Source organism: Quercus lobata, chromosome 12 (genome assembly GCF_001633185.2).
Source record: "Quercus lobata isolate SW786 chromosome 12, ValleyOak3.0 Primary Assembly, whole genome shotgun sequence".
NCBI lineage: Eukaryota > Viridiplantae > Streptophyta > Magnoliopsida > Fagales > Fagaceae > Quercus > Quercus lobata.
In genome coordinates, this window is record NC_044915.1 from 1271618 (window position 1) to 1294344 (window position 22727).

The 22727-nt window shown below is 35.5% G+C and overlaps 2 protein-coding genes across 2 annotated transcripts; one reads left to right on the forward strand and one right to left on the reverse strand.

Annotated features, from left to right (window-relative positions):
* Positions 1–2160: 2160 nt before the first annotated feature.
* On the reverse strand, positions 2161–3982 carry LOC115971797 (coumaroyl-CoA:anthocyanidin 3-O-glucoside-6''-O-coumaroyltransferase 1-like). Its single transcript, XM_031091839.1, has one exon. The coding sequence runs from the start codon at positions 3884–3886 to the stop codon at positions 2474–2476; it is 1413 nt and encodes a 470-aa protein (XP_030947699.1). The 5' UTR covers positions 3887–3982; the 3' UTR covers positions 2161–2473.
* A 13129-nt stretch (positions 3983–17111) lies between these two features.
* LOC115969914 lies at positions 17112–21488 on the forward strand. Its single transcript, XM_031089553.1, has 2 exons — positions 17112–17407; positions 20704–21488. Exons 1-2 carry the CDS (start codon positions 17277–17279, stop codon positions 21161–21163), a joined length of 591 nt encoding a protein of 196 aa, XP_030945413.1. The 5' UTR covers positions 17112–17276; the 3' UTR covers positions 21164–21488.
* The last annotated feature ends 1239 nt before the right edge of the window (positions 21489–22727 follow it).

The following is a 22727-nucleotide window of genomic DNA, read 5'->3' on the forward strand; positions in this document are numbered from 1 at the left end:
GTTAATGTGATTTTTCTAAATAAAAAATACCACGTAGAACTCAATTTTAATAAAATTTAGTTTTATTTTTATTTTTTTATTTATTTTTATTTTAAGTGGAACTCATTAATATACTAGAATCGAGTTCTTTACAATTTTTTTTAAAAAAAAATAATAAAGTGGAATTTGATATCTGTAATATTGAGTTGCACTGCGACTAAACCCAGAAGAAAAAGACTATAAGATAAGAGGACTTGTTGATGCAGCTCCTATGATACAAGATTACAAGTCAGAAAGCAGGAAAAAAAAAAATGATACAATAAAAGTAGGGCCAAGAAAATTGAAACTGAATTTATTGTGGAAATCAAGGAAAACTTGCACAGTACATTAACAGCAAAAGAGACGTGTGTGTTTGTATTCAACGTTTTCTATTTTGCGCTTTCTACTTTGCGTTTTCGTTCTTTTTTGTTTTTTTTTTTTTTTTGGTTTTCACGCGTGTTGGAGTTTTGAACAGTAACCGTAAATGTTGACTTTGCGGTTACTTTCTGCAGTGAACAGTACATATATGCGCTGTTTACGGACCCACAAATTTCATTTTTTATCAATTTTTTCATTAAAAATGGGTCTCACAGTACTATTCACACATTTAAAAATTATTTTGCTATAGTGTTTTCAATTTTCAGTTTTCAGTTTCAGTAAAATAAGTTCTATCCAAACACACCAATATATGTAGGTATGATACAAGAGAATCGACTTGTGTTGAAATTGCAGAGATATGCAATTAAGGCTTGGAAAAAAGTCAAGCCATCTTTTGAAATATCACATATATTACCGTTGAGACGATAGAAATCAAACTCTGAATCCTCAAGTCAAACAAAATTTCTCTAAAAATCTCTACTATCATGTTGCCAAGTTGTTTTCACGCAGCTCTTTTAGGTAAAATAAAACTAACTGGGATGTTAGTCTCATTTTTGTTTACATGGAACTCGAAATTACATTTAGCAATAAAAAAAAAATTGGATATTACAAATATCAAGTTTCATAATTTTATTTTAACAAAAAAATTTGCAAAGATCTCGATACTAATAATAGTGAGTTTTAGTTTTAAAAAAAATTGTATAGAACTCGATTTTTCTAATATCGAGTTTTACATGGCTTTTTTTTTTTCCGCAGAAAAACCACGTCAACGCCTACCACCATGGAAACATATGCATGGAAAATTAGTTTATTATTATATCAACGGAAACTAATTTTTTATTTTGGTCATTTTTCACATCAATAATTTTCATTTAAGAGATAACAGCAAATATTAAATTAACACTATACTGAAAGGTTAGAGACCAAATTGACACAATTGAAAGGTTATGAACCAAATTGAAATATAGTGTAGAAAAACAGGAACCAAATATGTAATTTACCCTTTATTTTTATATTTATATTAAACATACATATGTGTGTATATATTTCTATATATTTTGGTTAGTTAGGTTATTGTTAGTTTTCTAAAAGTTACATCGACATTTGAACCAACTTGGTTGGTTTTTAATCCTGCCATTGTGGTTGACATCTCTAATGGCAATTGACAATTGTAGATAACTCATTTCGTATCAGCCTATAACATGGATGATGAAGATGTGCCATGGGGTGAAATGATATTAAGCTGGCCAAGCCTAAGACTTTGTTTGGTTGAGAGAATGGAAAGAAGGAAAATGTTGACGATAGAAAAGTAGGATTATAGAAATTATTGTGTTTTTGGTTGAGATGATGGAGAAATGGAAGGATAAAGAGTAAATTTCTATTCTACTCTCATTATTAAAAGTATAAGAATGAAAAAGTGGGGATAGTTTTGTACTTTTCTTCTTCTCAATGTAATTTTTTCTCCTTTTTATCACTAACAATATATACAATGAAAAGAGACTAATAATTAGATTTTTTTTGGTTGGTTGACGATAGAAAAGTAGGATTATAGAAATTATTGTGTTTTTGGTTGAGATGATGGAGAAATGGAAGGATAAAGAGTAAATTTCTATTCTACTCTCATTATTAAAAGTATAAGAATGAAAAAGTGGGGATAGTTTTGTACTTTTCTTCTTCTCAATGTAATTTTTTCTCCTTTTTATCACTAACAATATATACAATGAAAAGAGACTAATAATTAGATTTTTTTTATTTGTACTTTGTAAAATCTAAACAATACCAAACTTTAGGGATATATTTTGAGATTTACCCCAAACAAAATTACACATTAGATGGCTGGAGTGTCTCAGCTACTAGTGTGTCACTTGATACCAAAACCACACTTTGGCGTAATTTAATCTGTCAGCTACTTGACAACAAGCAGATAAATAAGAAACCAGTGTATAAGATCCTTCTAATGTCTTCAAAACAATTTAAATATGTTCAATTGCTCAAAGTTTTCCAACATTGATCAAGGAAATTTAGGATGAAAGTAATTTGAATCTTATCCATCTTGTGGACTAGAGCTTAACAAAACTCATAATAGATTCAAGTCATGTTGAAAGATGGCATTAAAATTATCCATATTTTCCCTACTAAGTGCCAAACCAACCTCAATCGCACCATCCTCATCACCACATTCAGCTAGAGATATAGCCCCCGAAACATCAATTTGTACCACTTCACTCTTTTTGGGTCTCCCCCACCCAAAATCTGTCTCATAAACACCTAATCTTGGTGAGCCTGCAACCGCGACAAAATGACCCAATTCCGATATTTCTTTCCAATCTAACAACCATTTCTCAGCCCCTTCCAAAGCTCCACTCTCCAATTCCCGAACTTTGTTTCCAATAGCTTTCACAGCAGAGAAAATCCCATTTTCTCCAACTAGCTCGCACCTCTTAAGCGATACAAAACATATTGCTAGGCAATTTCCAAAATATGTGGAAGGTATTGGAAATTCAAGCCGGTTTCGACAATCTGCTACAAAATTAAAGTAGTAGAGCTCATCATTATCAATATCCGAAAATTTACTTACCGGACTGTCTTGAGATTTGATCAAATACACCCAAATGAGAGCACATGTTACCACAAATGTTGATACGTGCAATGGCTCTAACTCCTTGTCCACGCATTGACTTGTGATCATGTGCTTTAGTCTCTTAATATGGGCTTGACCCAAAACAAATGTGGCCCGGACTTTATCAGCAAGAACGTCATTGATGAGACGTGTATCCTCTTTCCATGTTGATGCCCAATTCCACCACTCCTCTAAGAAATTGGGCTCAAGTCCATTCGGGTCTTTGATTACCTCCCTATTGTGAAATGGGAGTAACGTGCTGTTGCTGTCAATGCAATCCAAGTCTCCCTTAATTATCTTCCTGCAAATGGACGCCCACGATTTCATGAAATGGTGGAATGCCTTTCCATCGGCTGCCACGTGGCAAAACGGGACACCAATACAAATGCCTGAATTTGGAAAAACAGTGAGTTGCAGGGACGTGAGAGGGACCACACGTGTGTTATCAGGCAACACACGTGCTGGGTTCAATTGTGGCACAAAGGGGTGTAAATCTCTGGCATCTCGTGGATAATTAGCTATGATGTGGTCGAAATCGCCCATACACTCGGTGATGGTCAACAGGGCTGAGACTCCATCGGTGTAGAGGATATGGGGTTTGAGGGGTTGTGGGGGGCATATAAGATTGGAAGCCAAGGGAAAGAAGTGTTGGAAAGTGAGGGAGAGAGAGTGTTTGAGAATGGGAAGGATGGTCTGCTTGAAATGGTCGGTAGGGTAAGGGAGTTCATAGAAGAAAAGGCGCTGCATAGGGCGGCAGAGAAGCCATGGTATGTCGAAGAAAGTGAGCGGAAGAGAGGTGGTAGGCACTGATTTGGGTGGTGGACCAATCTGGCATATCTCTAACACCTTTACACTGTTGGGTTGAGCCATTTTTGGAAGAGATCTCGAGGTTTTTTTTTTATACCAAAGGGAAACTTCATTGATAAAAGATGAAATATCTTTTATCTTTGATCTCGAGCTTGATAATAATATTTTTGTTTTTAAATCAAAGCCGATAAGTATGACTCGTGGACAACCGGACAAGCCATGTTAAAGCACGCTATTGTTGAAATGAACAGAAAGCTACAATTATTTGCATTATTTTATTCTTTCACAACTTGATTACATCCTTAAATTCATACACAAATTGATTTGAAGTATGAAGTAGAATCGTATCATATCACATATATTATATAATAAAATAAAAGTAATTGGGCTTAAAAATTGTAGTTGCCAATAATTGTGTCAAGTTGATTCATCAAATTGCAGTTTTTTTTTTTTTTTTTTTTTTTTAATTGTAGCTGCGCCAAAAGGTTTCATTTATTAGTTTTTATCCATTTTTTTTAGATAAGATAACAATAAATATTTTAATAGAACATGTATTTAAATTTCAGTTGACAGGGACAACAATTCATTTGTTTTTATCAAATTCTTGAGACAAAGTAAAAATAAGTGCTTTAATAAAACATGCAGCATGCATCTAAATTTTAGTTGATATGGACAACAACTTATTTTTTTCTATATCAATTTATTTACCTAACAACTTATTATTCTTATCGATTTATTTAGATAAAGTAATAATAAGTGTTTTAACAAAATATACAACATGCATTTAAGTTTCAGAAATTTAAATCCTACACCAACTAAAACTCTATTATCAAAATTTTAAACCTTATATATATATTGGTATTTTATTTCAATATAATGTGCATTAAGTGATTTTAAAATTTTAATGAATTAGGACTACCTCTAATTGATAAATTTATTTGGTGCAAATAATAAGAAGGTTCAAGTAATAGTTTCCATTTTTATTCCAACAATATGAGGTGATACATATGGATAGGGGTGTGTATGGGTCAAGTTAGCTCAGATTAATGAGATTTTTTGACCCAACCCACTATGGTGGGTTAAAAAAAATTCAACCTAACTCAACCCTTCACATACGTCCAACCTAGCCCACATGGGTCAGGTTGGGTCGAGTTGAACCCATGGGTTGAATAGAAAACTAAGAAAAAGATAGAGAACAAATAAATACTGATCTACCACAGTAAGAGAGATAAACAAATAAAGTGAGTGAGAGAGAAAAAGAGAGTGAGAGAGAAGCGAGAGAAAGAGAAATAGAGTGAGAGAGAGAAAACATTGAGAAAATTTACCTAACACCGGAAGAGAGAGCTACCACCAAAAAGATATAACCACCATCGAGGCGGTGATGATAGTTGACGGACAGCAGTGGCTCAACAGAGGGAGAGAGAGTAAGGGTTCAAAAGGGAGTAAAGTGGGAGAGGGGAGTGAGAGGCAGCACATTAAGAGAAAAGGTTCTAGGGTTTGTGTGAACTAATTGGCTTTTATAAAATATATTATATTATTAATTATATAATATATTTTAAATATTTATTAAATATATGGGTGCGTCAAGTCGGGTTTGAAATTTTATGACCTAAACCCAACTCGACCCGCTATCAAAAATTTTTTTGTAACCTAACCCAACCCACCAGAGAACACACCCCTACATACGGAGAACACAAATCCAGCTTTGGAAAATGGTATGCTATGCCTAATGCCACTAAACCATGTAAAGGATAATGGTGCTGCTTCAAGTGAATCTGCCAATAGAGCTTTAGTTCATAGACAAGCACAACTGCATACATTGCATAAACGGCTTGTAGTTTAGCCATGATATTGTAAACTTGTATGTAGTTTAGTATGAGAACTTTGAGTATAGGTTAGTTACACTATTGTCCACATGTATGTATTCTGTTAGTCTTTACATGATATTGTTAGAATAGTTTTGGCTCTAAAATCTATTATGATTGATGAGCCTACATATGTTGTATCTCATGTAATCTATTGAATAATAGAAGATTCAGTTTTCATTACTTCTTCTTCTAGAACATTCTCTCTAAGAATCGCAGATCTCTTTCATGGTATCAGAGCCAAGAATGGTGTCCTCTACAAGTTCTTCATCCTCTGCAACAACAGGATCAACCACGAGTTCTTCAATCACTCATGGTGTCAATCCTTCACTACTACTCTTGTCAAATATGGCAAGTATGGCTATTGTGAAACTTGATTACAACAATTATATGGTGTGGAGACATCAGATCGAAGTGATCTTGGTAGCATATTCAATGTTCCATTTCATTAGTGATGATGATCATGCTCCAAATCCATTTCTCAAGGATAACTCAGGGAATTTTACAACTGAGGCTAATCCAGAGTATTTCCAATGGAAGAGTCGCAAGCAAGCCTTGTTTACCTTTCTTAATTCAACTCTCTCTCCATCAATTTTTGCTCTTACTGTGGGTTAGAGGTCTGGACGAGGAGTCTGGAAGGTGCTTAAGAAAAGGTTTGCATTAGTGTCACAATCTCATGTGCTTAATTTGAGGGATGAGCTAATGAGTATGAAGAAGGGTTCAAAATCAATGGATTCTTTCTTTCAAAGAATCAAAGAGGTTAGGGATAAACTTGGGACTATAGCAGTCTATGTTGATGAGGAAGAGCTAATCCATTTAGCTCTTGAAGCCCTGCCTCCAGAGTATGATGCATTCTGTTTTGCGATCAAAATTAGGAATGACATTCTTACTCTTGAAGAGTTGAATACACTCTTGAATACTGAAGAAAGGTCAATCAAGAAGAGGTCCACTTATTCTGATCTTAGAGATTCTAAATTATTTGCTATGGCAGCCAATCAATTCAATCAAGGCTTTACAAAAGGAAGAGGCAAGAATGGAAATAATAAAGGTTGTGGCAATGGCAGAGGTGGTAATCAGTTCTCTGGTGGTGGTCAGTTTCATAATAATCAGGTCTCTGGTAGTGGTCAGTTTCATAATACCAATAATCTAGTGCTAGATCCTCAATTCTTTCCACAAAATAAGTCTTCTTCTTCTTCTCAAGGACAGAAGGTTGCTTGTTAGATTTGTGGCAAGAATGGCCATTCTACTTTGGATTGTTATCATTGTATGAACTTTGCTTAACAAGGTAGGCATGCTCCAGCTAAGCTTGCTTCCATGGTTGTAAGATCAATGGCTGCAACTTCAGGTGCTAATCAGAATCAAAATTAGTTGACAGACACCGGTGCCTCTGATCACATCACACTAGATTTGTCTCAGCTTTCTCTTTCTCAACAACCTGCAACTAGTGAGTCTGTAACAGTTGGTAATGGGCAAGATTTACCAGTGACACATATAGGCAATGGTAAGCTCATTACTTCATCTTATAATTTCTGTTTGAACAATATTCTTAGAGTTCCTCAAATTGCTTCAAACTTGCTGTCTGTTCATAAATTATGCCTTCAGAATAATGCCTTTTGTTATTTTGATGCATATCTGTTCTTAATTCAGGATTTACCTACGGGGAAGGTTCTTTACAGAGGGCTGAGTAAGGATGGAGTTTATCCTATACCCTCTTCTACTTTGCCTTCCTCCTCTTCTTCTCATCTCAACTCCAGTGGCTTTGCTACAATGTCTCCACAGACTTTACTTTGGCACAATAGGCTTAGTCATCCTTGAGCTAAGGTCTTACATTCAGTTATGTCTTCTTATCCTTCAATCAAGTTATCCTGTGTTAATGACATTTGTTCTAAATTTACTTCTTGTATAAGTGCTAAAATGCACAAGACTCCTTTTCCTAATCATGTATCAAATACTGAATATCCATTTCAATTAGTGCATTCTGATGTATGGGGCCCTGCTCCTGTGACTTCTGTTCTTGATCATAGGTTTTATGTGATCTTTGTTGATAACTTTACTTGTTTTACTTGGCTATTTTTGTTGAAAAGGAAGTCTGATGTGTTTCAGGTTTTCTTGCATTTCAATTCATTGATTGAGACTCAATTTAATGCTAAAATCAAAACATTGAGGTTAGATGGTGGTGGTGAATTTGTTAATGCCAATTTTAAGTCTTTTTGCTTAGAACATGGTATTCTTCATCAATTTTCCTGTCCTTATTCCCCTCAACAGAATGGTGTTGCTAAGAGGAAGCACAGTCAGATTATGGAGAGTGCTTTATCCATGCTTCACCACTCCAATCTCTCCTTTTCTTATTGGTCTTATGCCTTTAGTGCTGCTGTTTACCTTCTTAATAGACTTCCACCTTCTGTTTTACATTTTGTTTCACCTTGGGAGAAATTGTATGGTCACAAACCTCCACTTCATGCTTTGAGAACCTTTGGTTGTGCTTATTATCCTTTGTTGAGACCCTATGCATCTTGTAAATTTGATCCCAAGTCTAAGCAATGCATATTTCTTGGTTACCCTCCTCAGTACAAAGGTTATATTTGCTTAGATGTTCTTACTGACAGAATTTACATTTCATGTCATTGTGTTTTTTATGAGTCTGTTTTTCTTAGTTTCCTTATTTTTAATGATGGGTCATCTTCCTCTCTTCCTGCTTCTTCATCTTCCTATGATGTGTGGTTTTCCTCTTTACTTCCAATTTCTTCTTTGAGTTTTCCTCATTTCAATTCTATTCCTTTTGCTGATTCTGCTTTATCAGATTCTAATCATTGTTCTGAGAGTCCTTCTATTCCATCTGAGAATTATTGTTTTGATTCTACCTTATATGTCTTACCTGCTTCTTCCTCTGTTGTTTCTATTAAGTCTATCTTACCTATTTCTACTGATGCTCCTAGTCTCTCTGCTTCTGTTCCTACTCATGTTCCTGTGAATACAAATGCACATCCTATGCTTACCAGGTCCAAGAATGGTATTTTCAAGCCTAAAGTGTTTGCTGTTCAGACTGATTACAGTTGCACTGAGCCCCCTTCCTATTCTATTGCATCTAAGTATCCTCATTAGGTTGAAGCTGTGGATTCTGAGTTTACTAGTTAGCAGCATACTTGGTCTTTAGTTCCTTTGCCACCTGATAAGAATGTTGTGGGCTGTAAGTGAGTGTACAAAGTTAAAAGGAATAGTAATGGTAGTATTGCTAGGTTCAAAGCTAGACTTGTTGCCAAGGGCTACTTGCAGCAATATGGTCTGGATTATGCTGAGACTTTTAGTCTAGTGGTCAAACCTACAATTGTGAGGATTATTCTTGCTTTGGTTGTTCAGTTTGGTTGGTCCCTAAGGCAATTAGATGTTTCTAATGCCTTTCTTCATGGAGTGTTGTAAGAGGAGGTTTACATGAGTCAGCCACCTGGGTATAAGGATATCTCTAAGCCTCATCGTGTCTGTCTCTTGCACAAAGCCATTTATGGTCTGAAACAGGCCCCTAGGGCCTAGTTTAACAACTTTACCAATAAACTCTTCCATCTGGGATTTCTTGCTTCTTGTGCAAACAGCAATTTGTTTATTCTTATTCATTCACAACATGTTGTTTACTTACTCTTGTATGTGGATGACATTATCATTATTGATAGTAATAATGCTCTTGTTACTAAGATAATTACTTAGCTTGGAGTCTCCTTTGCTCTCAAGGATTTAGATCCTTTGCACTATTTCTTGGGTCTGTAAATTGAGTATTCTGGTGATGGCATTTTTGTGCATCAATCCAAGTATGCCAAGGATTTATTGTCTAAGTTTCATATGATGGATTATAAGCCTTGTTCTAATCCGTGTGCTTCTGCTTATTCTCATGCTCTTGCTGTCAGTCCTCTTCTCTTTGATACAACTACCTATAGAAGTCTTGTTGGTGCTTTGCAATACTTGACCTTCACTAGGCCAGATTTGTCTTATGTTGTCCAGCAGGCATGTCAGTTCATGAGTAAGCCTTCTCAGTTTCATCTTGTTGCTGTTAAGAGATCTTAAGATACTTAAGGGGTACATTGCACAAAGGGATATATTTTAGGCCTGGTTCTCTCACCCTTTCAGCTTATTATGATGCTGATTGGGCTAGGATCCTATTGATAAGAGGTCCATCACTGGCATGATTGTTTTCTTCGGGAATTCTTCTATCACCTAGTCTGCTAAGAAGCAGTCTATTGTGTCTAGATCTTCCACTGAGGCTGAGTACAGGTCCCTTGCTTTTACCACTGCTAAATTGTATTGGTTGAGAATGCTTCTTAAGGACTTAGGGGTTTATTTGTATCACCCTCCTATTTTATGGTGTGGTAATGTTTTAGTTCTTGCTTTGGCCTCTAATCCTATTTTTCATGCCAGAACTAAGCATATTGAAGTGGATTACCACTTTGTCCAAGAGAAGGTGTTGAATAAAGATATGGTTCTCAAGTATATTTCTACCTTGGATCAATTAGCTGATATATTCACTAAGGGCTTGCCTTCCCCTTGTTTTCATGCTCTGTCTTTCAAACTCATGGGGAATCCCCCCCTTCGTTTGAGGGAGGATGTAAACAATGATGGTGTTGCCTCAAGTGAATCTGCCAACAGAGCTTTAGTTCATAGAGAAGCACAACTGCATACATTGCATAAATGGCTTGTAGTTTACCCATGATATTGTAAACATGTATGCAGTTTAGTATGAGAACTTTGAGTATAGGTTAGTTACACTATTGTCCACATGTATGTATTCTGTTAATCTTTACACGATATTGTTAGAATAGTTTTGGCTCTAAAATCTGTTATGATTGGTGAGCCTATATATGTTGTATCTCATGTAATCTATTGAATAATAGAAAATTCAGTTTTTCATTATTTCTTCTTCTAGAACATTCTCTCTAAGAATCACAGATCTCTTTCAAACCAAACCATGTGATCTTAACAAGCTATTCTGCTTCCGTGGCGCCTACTTTAAGAAGTGGAGGCAAAAACTTTAATTTATCCTATACTTTTGGAAAGTCCCAATTCTGAATGAGATGAAATATTTCATCTGGAAATGTGTTCATGAGCAATTACCTATATGAAGTTATAAACATGCAATTCTAGAATCTAACTCCACTTTGGTTATTGCTTATCTAACTGGTCGTGGTGCTTTGTCCCCAACCTTTTCCATACTGGTTTTGGATTGCAAGAACCGGTTGGAGTGGAACTAGAAGATGCATCCATGACTTTGAAGCTAATGGATGTGCAGTCCTTTGACAAAGATATCAGAGTGCTAGAGTTACTAAAATATATCTGTCTCTCATTAAAAATAATCCTTAAACTACTTATGATTATATTGATTCATGAGAAAGAAAGTATCCTTGAAGGAACAGTTTGTGGCTCCACACTAACCAAAATGAAATGTCAACGAATGTTATAATACACTCGTAGTCTTTAAAGGATGAGAATCAACTATGTTATAGTATATAGATCGAGAATTCAAATAATGTATAGTCATCAGTACAATTCTTTGTAAGAACTCTCGCATCAATTTACGCTATTGGAATGCTTGCGAAATTAAAACAAAGTTGGCAAGAAAATTCACAAATTTATAGTAAAATACATACAAGATAAGATCAATTCACTTGAAATGGAGAGAGTCCATTTAATGCTTCAATTTGTATTTCTTAGATTTAACAGCGTACAGAGTGTTATGTTATTTAAAATGTTTAATGTATGATATTGGATACTCCTTTAAATTTGTAACACTTGATCTTAACCATAAAATTGTTTACAAAATATCTTGCATATAACCTTTTACTTCCTTTTATATAGTGAATTTTAGGTTTTTCTTCCAAATCAAATAAATTAATTAAATTAGAACTCATTTTTCTCTCCCTTGTGTGTGTGTTTGTTTTTCAAATTTTTTTTTTAAAAATGATTAAACTGAGTTGATGAGTTTGTCCTATGAGGGCCGAAAAAGTTATCAAGAATCCTTATGGGCTAGATGAATCTTTCATGTGTTTGCTTGGGCTTTTGTCTTAAAGAAGGTTGATTTGAGAGAAATAGGCCCATTATCTGTTCATGGACTCTGACTCTAGTTTCGTTGAAAGAAGATTTGAAATTTCCTTGGAAGAAGATTTGAAATTTCCTTGGATATGAGATTTTATCATCTTAGGAAAGTGAAACTACTTGCACAATCGATTACAAAGGTAACAAAGCGGCAAATTTTGTTTTTTTCCCATTTCTAGTTCTAGAAGGTATTTTTTTTAGATGTTTAAAACTTTTTGGACCCTATCAGTTTGAAAATTATCTACTAAATACTTCTTGGTAAAAATGCATAACACGTGCATAGTATACGTATGTACAAGAAAATAAAAAAAAACACTCATGTATACCATTTAGTTCTCAATTGTATTGTAAGTTATGCATTAATTATGGAAAAGAATTTAAATCAATAGAAAATTATGACACCTAGAAAGTGTTGAAAGCAGCCAAAACAATTAAAAGATTAAACAATTCCTAAAAGATAGACTTTCAAACAAAAAATATATGCAGGTTTTGGATCCACGTTTTACAACTACGTTTTGCGTTTATGTTTGGAAAATGCTTGGACCCACGCTCCTGGGTGAGGAAACGCAAGCTCTCTAACACACCGTTTCATTAATCCAAACGCGTGTTTAGTATTGTTCATGGACACCAGGCTCTTACGCATTTCATTAACCTTATAGAGCTAAAACAATCTCATAGATACGCACTGTTTTATTAAGCCTCCAAGCTCTTGCGCGTACTGTTCATAGTGTGTGCTGTGTGTTGTGTGTTGTGTTAAATGGTGCGCTCAACTCTGATGAACGATGCGTGTACTGTTCATAAAACCACACAGCTTGGAGACCCATTTGATCAAAACGATGCGCAGCTTTCAACGGCTATTTTCATTCTCTTCAGCTTTCTTCTTTTCTCTTAACTACCGTGGCAAAATGCCTTTAAAGCTCTTCAATGCTCCATCCAAATCGTCTTCAATGAGTTGCACCTACCCGCGTACCACAAAACCATCAAAACAGAGCACACACGGTACAAGCAAACCCATTACATGGAACTCTCAGATCCCTTCTGTTCTTCCTTCGCTCAAGCGAACCTTCTCTCCGCTATGGACATTGTTGCCGCCACTGTGGGTCTCTGCATTTACGGGTAAGTTGTGTATAATTTCTCATGCTTTCTGATCTGTTGGTGTGGTTATATTGTTTTCCATGAGACTTCATCAATCTGTGATTTTTTGTGTTCAATGTTTATGTGTGGTTTTTTTTGTGTTTTCCATGACACTAGTATGTGGGTTTCTTGATCCTTTGTGTAATATCATTGTTTCTCTTCCTACCTCTATTGTATTTGGATATATGTGAGTTTACTTTATATTTTTCATGTGGGTATGCCTAACTGATTATGATTTTGCACACGAATTACTTGTTGAAATACCTCAATGAGTATATAAGGAAGTTGTAGCAAAAATGGTTAAGGAAAAATCGAAAGACGGTGGTAGTAATGATCCGAGAGCTGACTGGAAAGACCCTAAGGAACTACAAGCTTTTTGTTAGTTCTATGCTGTTCAGGTCATAGTCGGCAAGAGGAAATGAGGATTTTTGACAAAAACTGGGGTTGACAAAGTGATTGAGCAGTTGGGTGACATGGGAAAAGTGGTGACTCACCTGCAGGTTAAAAATAAATGGGATCATCTGAAAAAAGGGTGGAAGGACTATAACCAGTGTTTTGACAATGAGACTGGGTTGGGTTATGATGTTGGAACTGGGATGCTTGAGGCCAGTGATGAGTGGTGGACTCGAAAGATTGCGGTTAGTTCACTTTACATAATTGTGAAAATCTTTATTGTCTACAACTATATTATTGTGTTCTAACTACTGGTTGTCCACAAGTAGGCATGTCCTAATGCAAAAACCTTTAAAAATAAAGGTTTGCCAAATTGTGACTTCCTAAACATCATGTTTGGAGGCACCGTTGCAACGGGGAAAAATGCGTTCTACACGAGCAATCAAATACCAAAGGAAACCACCGAAGGGTCTGGGGACTCCGTTGATAGCACAAAATTTGTTGACCCCTAATGTGAACCCTTTGTGAATGTTGATGCAATGGAGGTTAGAAGTCCATTATCGTCGAGGGCAGGACCGACAGTGACTAAGGGGAAAGGCTTGGCAACCAGTGTCCACCTTTTCAAGCCAACTTGCAAGAAATCAAGGAAAAAGCGTTCAGTTGCACAAGAGATATCCGACTCTTTGAAGAGCATCTTAGACGTTATTGTTAAGAGTAAAAGTGTAAGTACCCGTATGGATATTGCTTCCACAGCAACTACTCAGGTTAAAACAATTCTGGACATGGTGTTGAGTCTTCCCGAGGTGCACTTGGGTTATTACCTTTATTTGTTCAGCACCCTCTACTTCATGGAAAAAGAGCGGAGTAGGCACATGTTTGCTGCACTTGGCGATGACAAGGACGTCCAGCTGAAGTGGCTAGAAAAAGAGTACCAAAGGCACCCTGAATTTCATTTTTAGTGAAGGAAAGGGGATTGTCTCGATAGAGTTGCTTGGGCTTGGTATAGTAATCGGATTTTCAGTGTTGTACCTGTTGAACTATTTTTTTTATTTTTTTTGTAGAAACTAATGCTTACCATGGGTGTGTATGTAAGACAATGCTCATCATTCCTATGTCAACTTCTTCATATATTTATATATGTTTTTCCAATGCTTCTTTTAGCTGACTTTTTTGTATTTTTGATGTTTATGCACTGTTATTTGTGGTAAAATTTGATGATAGTCATTTATGATTGATGGTTATGCACTGTTAGTTGTTTCATTTGTCTCTATAAGGTTTGGACTAAAATGAAATCATTATGGTTCCATCAAGTACCCCTAGCAATTTCATTTTAACCCAAACTTAAGGGGTCAAAATGTAACAATTGAAAAACTTATAGGATAAAATTTTTATTGGGTTAAATCATAAGGGGATGATTTATTTGTTCAAAAAATGCAAATTCTGTTATTATGGATGGAACTTTACGCAAATCAAACCCATTAAAACAAACCAAAATCTATCAACCCATCCACCACTATCGAAGGAACTCGATCTTCGCTGGCATCAGACTGGATTGTCTTCCTTAGCTCTTCGTCGGCGTCGTCTTCCTTGTGGATTTCTCTGGTGGGTGTGGAACTCTCCAAAGGCACAGGCGTTAGCTAGGGTACGGTGAGGAGTGAATAGAAGAAGGAAAGAAAAAAAAAATTTAGAGTAAAAACTTTGGTATTTATTTGCTATAGTACTTTCAGCTGAGTTACAGTATCTGTATCACCAAAATAATCATCCACGTTTTTTTCACTTATTTGCTACAGTGTTTTCAGTTTTAGTTTCAGTAAAATAAGTTCTATCCAAACAGACCCTAAATCAAAGTTGCTAAAAATTTTACCATTAATATGGTAGTAATTTTTTTTAATGGAAATTGTACGGCATACAGCCTCAGGCCCATTGGGCCTTAGGCCAGACACACCTCTAAGACTTTCTTAAGCCCAAGCCCAATGGTATACCCGTTCCATTGATCGCAATTTAGACAGGTTCATACCGATCATGTATGGATTGGTCGGGGGCTGTGCTTACTAGGGGCAACCCGCGACCTCGGCAACTTGATATTGTCTTGGGGAATATTATTGTCGAGCAACCTTTTAGAGGTTGGAACCAGTTTCAACGCAATTATCGTTGTTTCCAAGGAAGCATATTCCCTGTCAAGAATAATCAGATCGGGTCTCACCCACGAGTGAGACCAAAAGGTAATCATGAGCACCCCACCAACCTCAAGCTATAAATAGGAAAAAAGGAGTAGAGAGAGTGGTTGGTCATTTGGAGTGAAGATAGAGAGGTGAAGAGAGAGAGAATACTATCAACAGAGGACAACTTAAAAGGAAAGAGGGGAGAGTATCACAAGAGTAAAGGAGTGTAATTTATAAGCTCGGTTGGGAGCTACCCGTAGTAGAAAACCCATAACCCACTATACAAATAAATAGTGAACCCACCACTAGGCCCAGTCCAATGTGGAAATTTGGGCACATACAAAAATAATAGTAATAGCCTTATAAAAATTAGAATTAATACATTAAAGAGAGAAATAGCTTGTAGGTTTAACTAAAAGAGTATATATTAAACAACTAAACAAGTTTATTATATTATTTGATTTAATGATAATCTATTTTTAAATTTATATTTAATTCTACTTATAATACTTTTTTGTGTATCTATTATGAGTCTAAAAAGTATATGACAAATATTTTCATATGTTTGTGGAGAAAATTTAAAATATAAACATATTATACACGTACTATACGTGTGCCATTATTTTTTCGTTTTTGTAATTTTTGGCCAATTTTTTGAAACATACTTTTGTTAAAGATGTTGAATTATATCCTTCCTATACTTAATGTATTGTACATGTACTGTATTTTACTAACTATATGTTTGTTTGTTTTGTTTTGTTCTTTTTTTTTTTGTTTTTTTTTTTTTTTAAGTTTTAAAACTTATCAAACTCTATTGATGGAAAATTATCTACTAAATTTTATATTGTTTTGATGTGAAAATATTATAATGACAAAGTTTGGCTCCAAAGTTTGGAGTCTTGGACTTCAACTACCAATAGAAAGATGAGTTCTTGTTATGTGCAATGCACATGATAGGACTCGCTCAATTTAATAAAACAGACTAAGTGAGTTATTACACATGACATGACGCATGTCATTGATAATTCGATAATTATAAATTACAATAATGTAGGGAAGAATTTGAACCGTGAATATCTTTGTTAGAAAGATCTATATATGTCAATTGAATTACAATGCTCTTAATTAGTAGTAATTGTTAATATCAAGGGATTGGTTTAGTTGTTTTTAAAGTGTTATTAGGTTTTAACCAATATGAGAGCTCATCAATAAATTATATGAGGAGTGTGGAGTCTAGGGATTGCATACATCCCAAAAAAACAATAATGTCAAAGAAATAAGGAGAAAAAAGTGGTAATTGACTAAAATGTTCAACAAATATCAGCACAAAGTCTCTAAGAGGATCTTCTGCAAAAAAATTCTGAATCCGAATTTGCTATAGCATATTCTCTAATTTTGGGTGGGTAATCCAGAAAGAAATTGGGCCTGTGTCTTTAACTCTTTATTAACCCAAACCAAACCGAAGTTATGATGCACAACTGTTTAACAGTTCAACTTCAAACCCCTAAAAAAGAGCCCGGTCCTACTAGACGCTTAAAAGAAGGAACGGTTCAGATCAAAAAGAAAGGAAACAATCAACGGTTAAGATGATTTATGTATCGGTAATGCTATTATATAGTCTAGACCCCCAAAAAACGTCAGTGAGTTCGAATATATTGATATTATTACTTGGGAGAAACGAAAAGAATAGCGACGGAATAGAAAAGAATAATAGTAAACTAGTTCAAAATAGGAGACAACATATAACATTTTATAAAAACAAAGACAAATACAAAAACAACCTCAGAGTATTCAAAGAGAGTGTTCCAGAGAGAGAGAGAAAAAATGGTGCTTTGGGAGATCACGTTGGGGACTGCGTATTTCTTGGGACTCAAGCGAACCTACAGGCTCGCTCTCAAGATTCAGCGCAAGGTTGTTAGCCCTAAACACCCCAAGATCCGCCAATTTCTTCACAGGTACTATTCTATTTCCCATCGGTTTTCTTAACAATTTTTTATTTTGCATTGTTGATTGACTCGTTAGGTTTGATTTGTACGATTATGTAGTTGTTTGAGTGAAGTCTGTGTTGATGGGATCATTACTTGTCATCAACCCAAGTAATGGGTATGTGATATAATGCTCAAAGCCAGCTATATATATATATTCACACCAAAAAATATATTGGGTTAGCTTTTGGGGCTGATTTTGTGTATATATTTTGTGGGATGGAAATATATATGCTACTTTTGTTTTTATTTTTATTTTTATTTTTTATTTTTTATTTTTTTTTTGTTGATATTAGCAATGAATTTTGGGAGTTTTAATGTCTATTATTCCTTTTTCAATATAAATAAAGGGCTATGGTTAAAACACTTAAAATTAACGGTCCTAATCATAGTGGTTACTATACCCAAGTGGTACCATAAAAATTAAACATTCTTTGAGGTCATGATTTTGGGGCATCAGTGTGATGAAAATGACAGAAAGGATTAACTATGGTTTAAATATCAAGAAGATTTAATAAACCATTGGTATGTTATTGGCTGGATTAGTCAACATTGTTTTCAAAATTTTTTTTTTTTAATGGTAATGATTTTGAAGGTCTTTTAACTCTTAAGACATCTAAAAGGGAATTTTAAATTTTTGTATATATTTCTATATTTTGATATAAGGAAGTGGTGTCCTAGTCTTTTGGTCAAATTATTCCACTACCCGATCATGAGACATCCTGAAAACCCTATGGACTGATAGCGTGGTGGATGGAACTTGGGATCTCCGGGTTTTCAGCACATCCTTCAAGTCCATTGAGGCCACCACTTGGGTGTCCCCAAAGGGGACAAATTTTTGTAATTTTACTAATGTGAAATTGGGCATGATATATTTCCAAAAAGAAAGAAAAACCATCATAAATTTAATATGTTCCAAAAGAATTTGTTGAAGAATTAATGAATATGACTTGCATGTAATTGTTTCCCAAGCACAGATTTTATTCATGTTAGTTTGTAAGATTCTTATCTTCCTCCCTGCAGTTTGAACGGTGGGTCGTCGTCAATAAATTAAGTGGGGGTGATTTTGTTATGCCCCTCATTGGGTAGACTTTCAATTTTGATTTTAATAGAGAGAATAGGTTGATGGGATAGAGATTTGAACTAGCATTATGCAACACACTATTATATATCTCTCCCTGCAACTGATTTTTCCTGTTAGTGGATTGGATATTTGGACAGCAAGGTCGGAGATTAGTATCTACTGTAGCAACAGTCAATAAAATCCTTGTCCAATCTGCCTATGCTGCTGCAGTTTCAATACAAACTTTATGCTTCCACACCCTCATCATTTTTTCCCATATTCTATATCCTAATCCTATCATGACTTCAAAGAAATTAGTATGCAATTAATTTTGAGGAGTTTAACAGACAGAAGCTAGATGGAAGGGTAGGCTGAACATGAGAGCACATTCTTAGGTTAAGAAACCTTGCAAGATTTTTGTACTTTGATCTTCAAAGCAGGGGTGTACAGTACTAGGGAACAAGTGCCAGTTTTGAGTGTGATTTTTTACTTGTCTTGTCTGAAAATGGGATTAGCACACAAATGCCACATGCTCTTACATTCACTTTAGTTTTCTAAACTATGCAGTTTGGAACACTTCTCTCCAATGAAGGACACATAGAGCTGCTCAATTCAAGTCCTTTAAAATGGAATTTACTATAAATAAATATAATAATGGGGTTAGTGTGATTTGGTTGCAATGTGGGATAGTGAACTTAGAGCTAGTACAGCACTATGAAATTGTCTAGTTGGATTCTATCTCAATACTAGCATGTGGGAAAATTTTAAGTTCAGCTCATCAACAACTTTGTCATTTATACACATTATTTGAAGTTGTGAAGGTGAACCTTTCCAAGTGGTTCCCTGATTGCTTGTTCTGAATAATCTTTGTTTGACTTTGATGTACTTGAAAATTTTGGCTCCATCAAGTATTTCGTTTATTGTTGTTGTTGTTATTTCTAAATGAACCAAGTGATATTATCAGTACCACATAAACTTGATGTCTTTTGGCTTATTAGAGATAAAGACAAGATTCTATCCGTAGAAAGCCACAGATCTTGCTCCCTGACTCTGTCTTACCTATGTCCATGATAAATTAAATAATTTACACTTTAAGGCTGGGAAAAAAAAGTTGGAACAGGATAGGTTGCTCAAGTCATGAATATATCACCCAACAGCGATGACCACTTATTGAAGTTGAAGCTTCACACAATGTGTCACCCAATGTATGACAGCTAGGACTCAAGTGTAGTTAATTTATCCACTTGGACATCTGCAATTGAAAACAGACCTAGATATAGAACCAGATCAGCTAGCTTACAACTATTTGTTTTGCATAGATTTAGAGATCCTTAATTAGGTTTATATATATGTCCCATGATGGGCTGTGAGCTAAGATATATTTGTAATTCAATAACACTAAACTATCCGATGGAAACATTGAGGACATGTTATACTGCTTTGCAACATATCTAACAAGCCCAATTGGTATGCCAGCTGCTTATCTGCCTTTTCATCTGAGATCAGAAACCAATTTGCAATCTATTTTAGAAAAAAACATTAGCACTGACCACTAGTCCAGCATATCAAGGTACAGGACATCTGTCATAAAAAGCTCTTTTCATTGCAGCAGCTAGTTTTCCCTTTTGAGCTGGCAATGTAAGATAATTACAATTACTTGTCCTTTATCCTTGAAAGCTTTGATATCGCATAAATAACTTGGAAGCTCTTGAGCTTTGGAATTCGGTATGTTTATTTATTTTTTCTTTGATCTTGCCCTGGAATGAGGCTTCTTGGTTCTTGAATGCTTAGTTTAGGCAGTAAGTAGAAACTTTACTTTCTGGGTTGCTAAGATCAACACTACTCAGCTCAAATGTTCCTTAATTTCATCAATTACTTCCATGCTATTTATGTTAACTCCATATCATTGCCTTCGTTCAGGAAGGAGATATTTGCATTTTGTTGTCATTTTGGGAAAATATTAAATACATGATCTACTATTAACCATCTAATGCATTGCACAAAAATACTCTAGGTGCGAATTTTTGGACATCCAGAGAGTCACTAGCTAACAGAATTCTATTATAATTGTGATTCTATATTGGCATAAAGTGTTCAAATATATTACCAGAGTGGTGGCATTTGTTACTAGTTTTGAACTACTTGCTATGATTTTTGTTCTTGAAAAACAAGTATCTGATCCCCCCCCCCCCCTGTTTTGCAGACGAACACGTGCCATATTTGATGTCGCACTCAAGGTTCATCATAACATACAAGAGAGGGACATAGAAGTTGGTCGGAATCTTGGTAACTGGATTCTGCGATGGCTTGACCGTATGAAACCATCAGCTCAGATTCGTGGTCCTTCTCCTGGAAATCCTCCCAATGGTGCTAGCTCAAGCTTGAGCATGACAAAGCAGGTAAATGCCTCCAATCTGAAACCTCCTGGGGGTTCTCAAATATCCAGAAATCAGGATTCTGCTAGGCATCTTTTTACCTCAGCGAGAAATATTTGGCCTAAGCCTTTCACATCCATTTCAATGATGATGCGATCACCAAAGACTGCTGGGAGTATGACCCAGTATAGACATTTCTCTGGGCCAGAAATGTTGAGATCAAGTTACATGAGAAGTTGGACAGAAGGTCTCCGGACGGACATAAGGCAGTGGATGATACACAACTAAAGTTGCAGCTCTTAAGTGTTTTTCCAGGAGATAAGACTTTTGGAACTGAACTATGGAAGAGGTTGTTTTTCAGGATTGACTGAATGGAAACAGTGCAGTAGATGCAACTGATGACTTGAACGTGCTTTGGTTCATTGCCTCATGAAGGTTTTTGTCTTTTTTGGTACCCTTGTTCTCTGCCAGCATTTTGTATAGTAGTTTTCTTCAAGAACTCGCAGTTGCCTGAGATCAGAGATGGCTTCTTGTTATTTAATAAAACGAAAGACATGGCAATACTCTTTATGAATTTTGTTTCTTAATTAGCAACCATATACTGGAATGAAAACAGCAGCAAGACCATGGAACAAAACCATATAACCCCATTTTTCCTTCCAAGGACGCATTTTAAAGTTCACTTGATGATTTGAATTTTACGTAATTAGCTAGCCTGGATTGATTCCCATCTTCTTACAGAGATCACCCAGTTCTTGTTAACATGCATATATTATTCTTCTGGTACATAAAAATGTTGTTTTGGGGTAAAATTTGAAATTTCTGACTTTTCAGTTAGATTTTTACATGCTCATAAGGCCAGGTGTCATTCTCCTCGTCACAGTTAATATCCTACATATCTCGACTTATGTCTGGTTGTAACGATTCTTCATCTGTACAAACTGCTTCAGCATATGATATGTCTTTTTCTTTGAATTTTCCATAATTAAGGAGGGCGTTCCCCAATGAGTCAGTACGTAGGTGGCTTCATCTCTCTATTAGTCTTTCTAATTTTGATCAAGTTTCATGATGCCATGCATGTTAAGAAGTGAAAAACTCAAATTGGAGACTTGAAGCTTATCCAATATATTAAAGCTATTACTCTCAGATGTGCTTCTACTAATAAAGACACTATCATTTGGGCCTCTTCTCCTTGTGGAGATTTTTTACTCTAAAAATGCTTATTTATAGCATTGCTAATGGGTGGTATGTATAACAGCTCCTCCAGTCCTTAGATTGGTATATAAGTTAAACACTGATGGATCTTTCATAGGTAATCTCGATAAGGCTGGGGAGGTGGTATTATCAAAAACCATCGTGGCAATTGGGAGGGAGGTTTTGCTTGGGTTACAGGAACAACTTCTGGTGTTGTTGCTAAACTATGGGCTCTTAGAGATGGCCTCACTCTCTGCAATCAACTTCATATTCAATCTCTTATTGTTGAATTGGATGCCTCTTTTGTTAACCTTTTGAACAATGGCAACAACCTTCCCAGATCCTTATCCCCTTTTATTGATGGCAGCAGGGTCCTTCTCAACAAGATTCCTCATCATAAGATTTAGCACTGTTTCAGGGAGGTCAATAGATGTGGTGATGCTATGGCAAAAAGCAGAGCTGATCTTCTTGGTGATTTTGTTCCTTTTTATTTGCCCATTGATTGTATTTTGAATTAGATTAGGCTTCATGTCTTGCGTACAACTTATTGTAGGCACTACCGTAGCAGTGCCATAATTCTTTAGTTTTCTGTAATAAATTCCAGATAACCAATTTTTTTTTTGAAATAGATTACATAATCTTTTAGCACTGATACTTA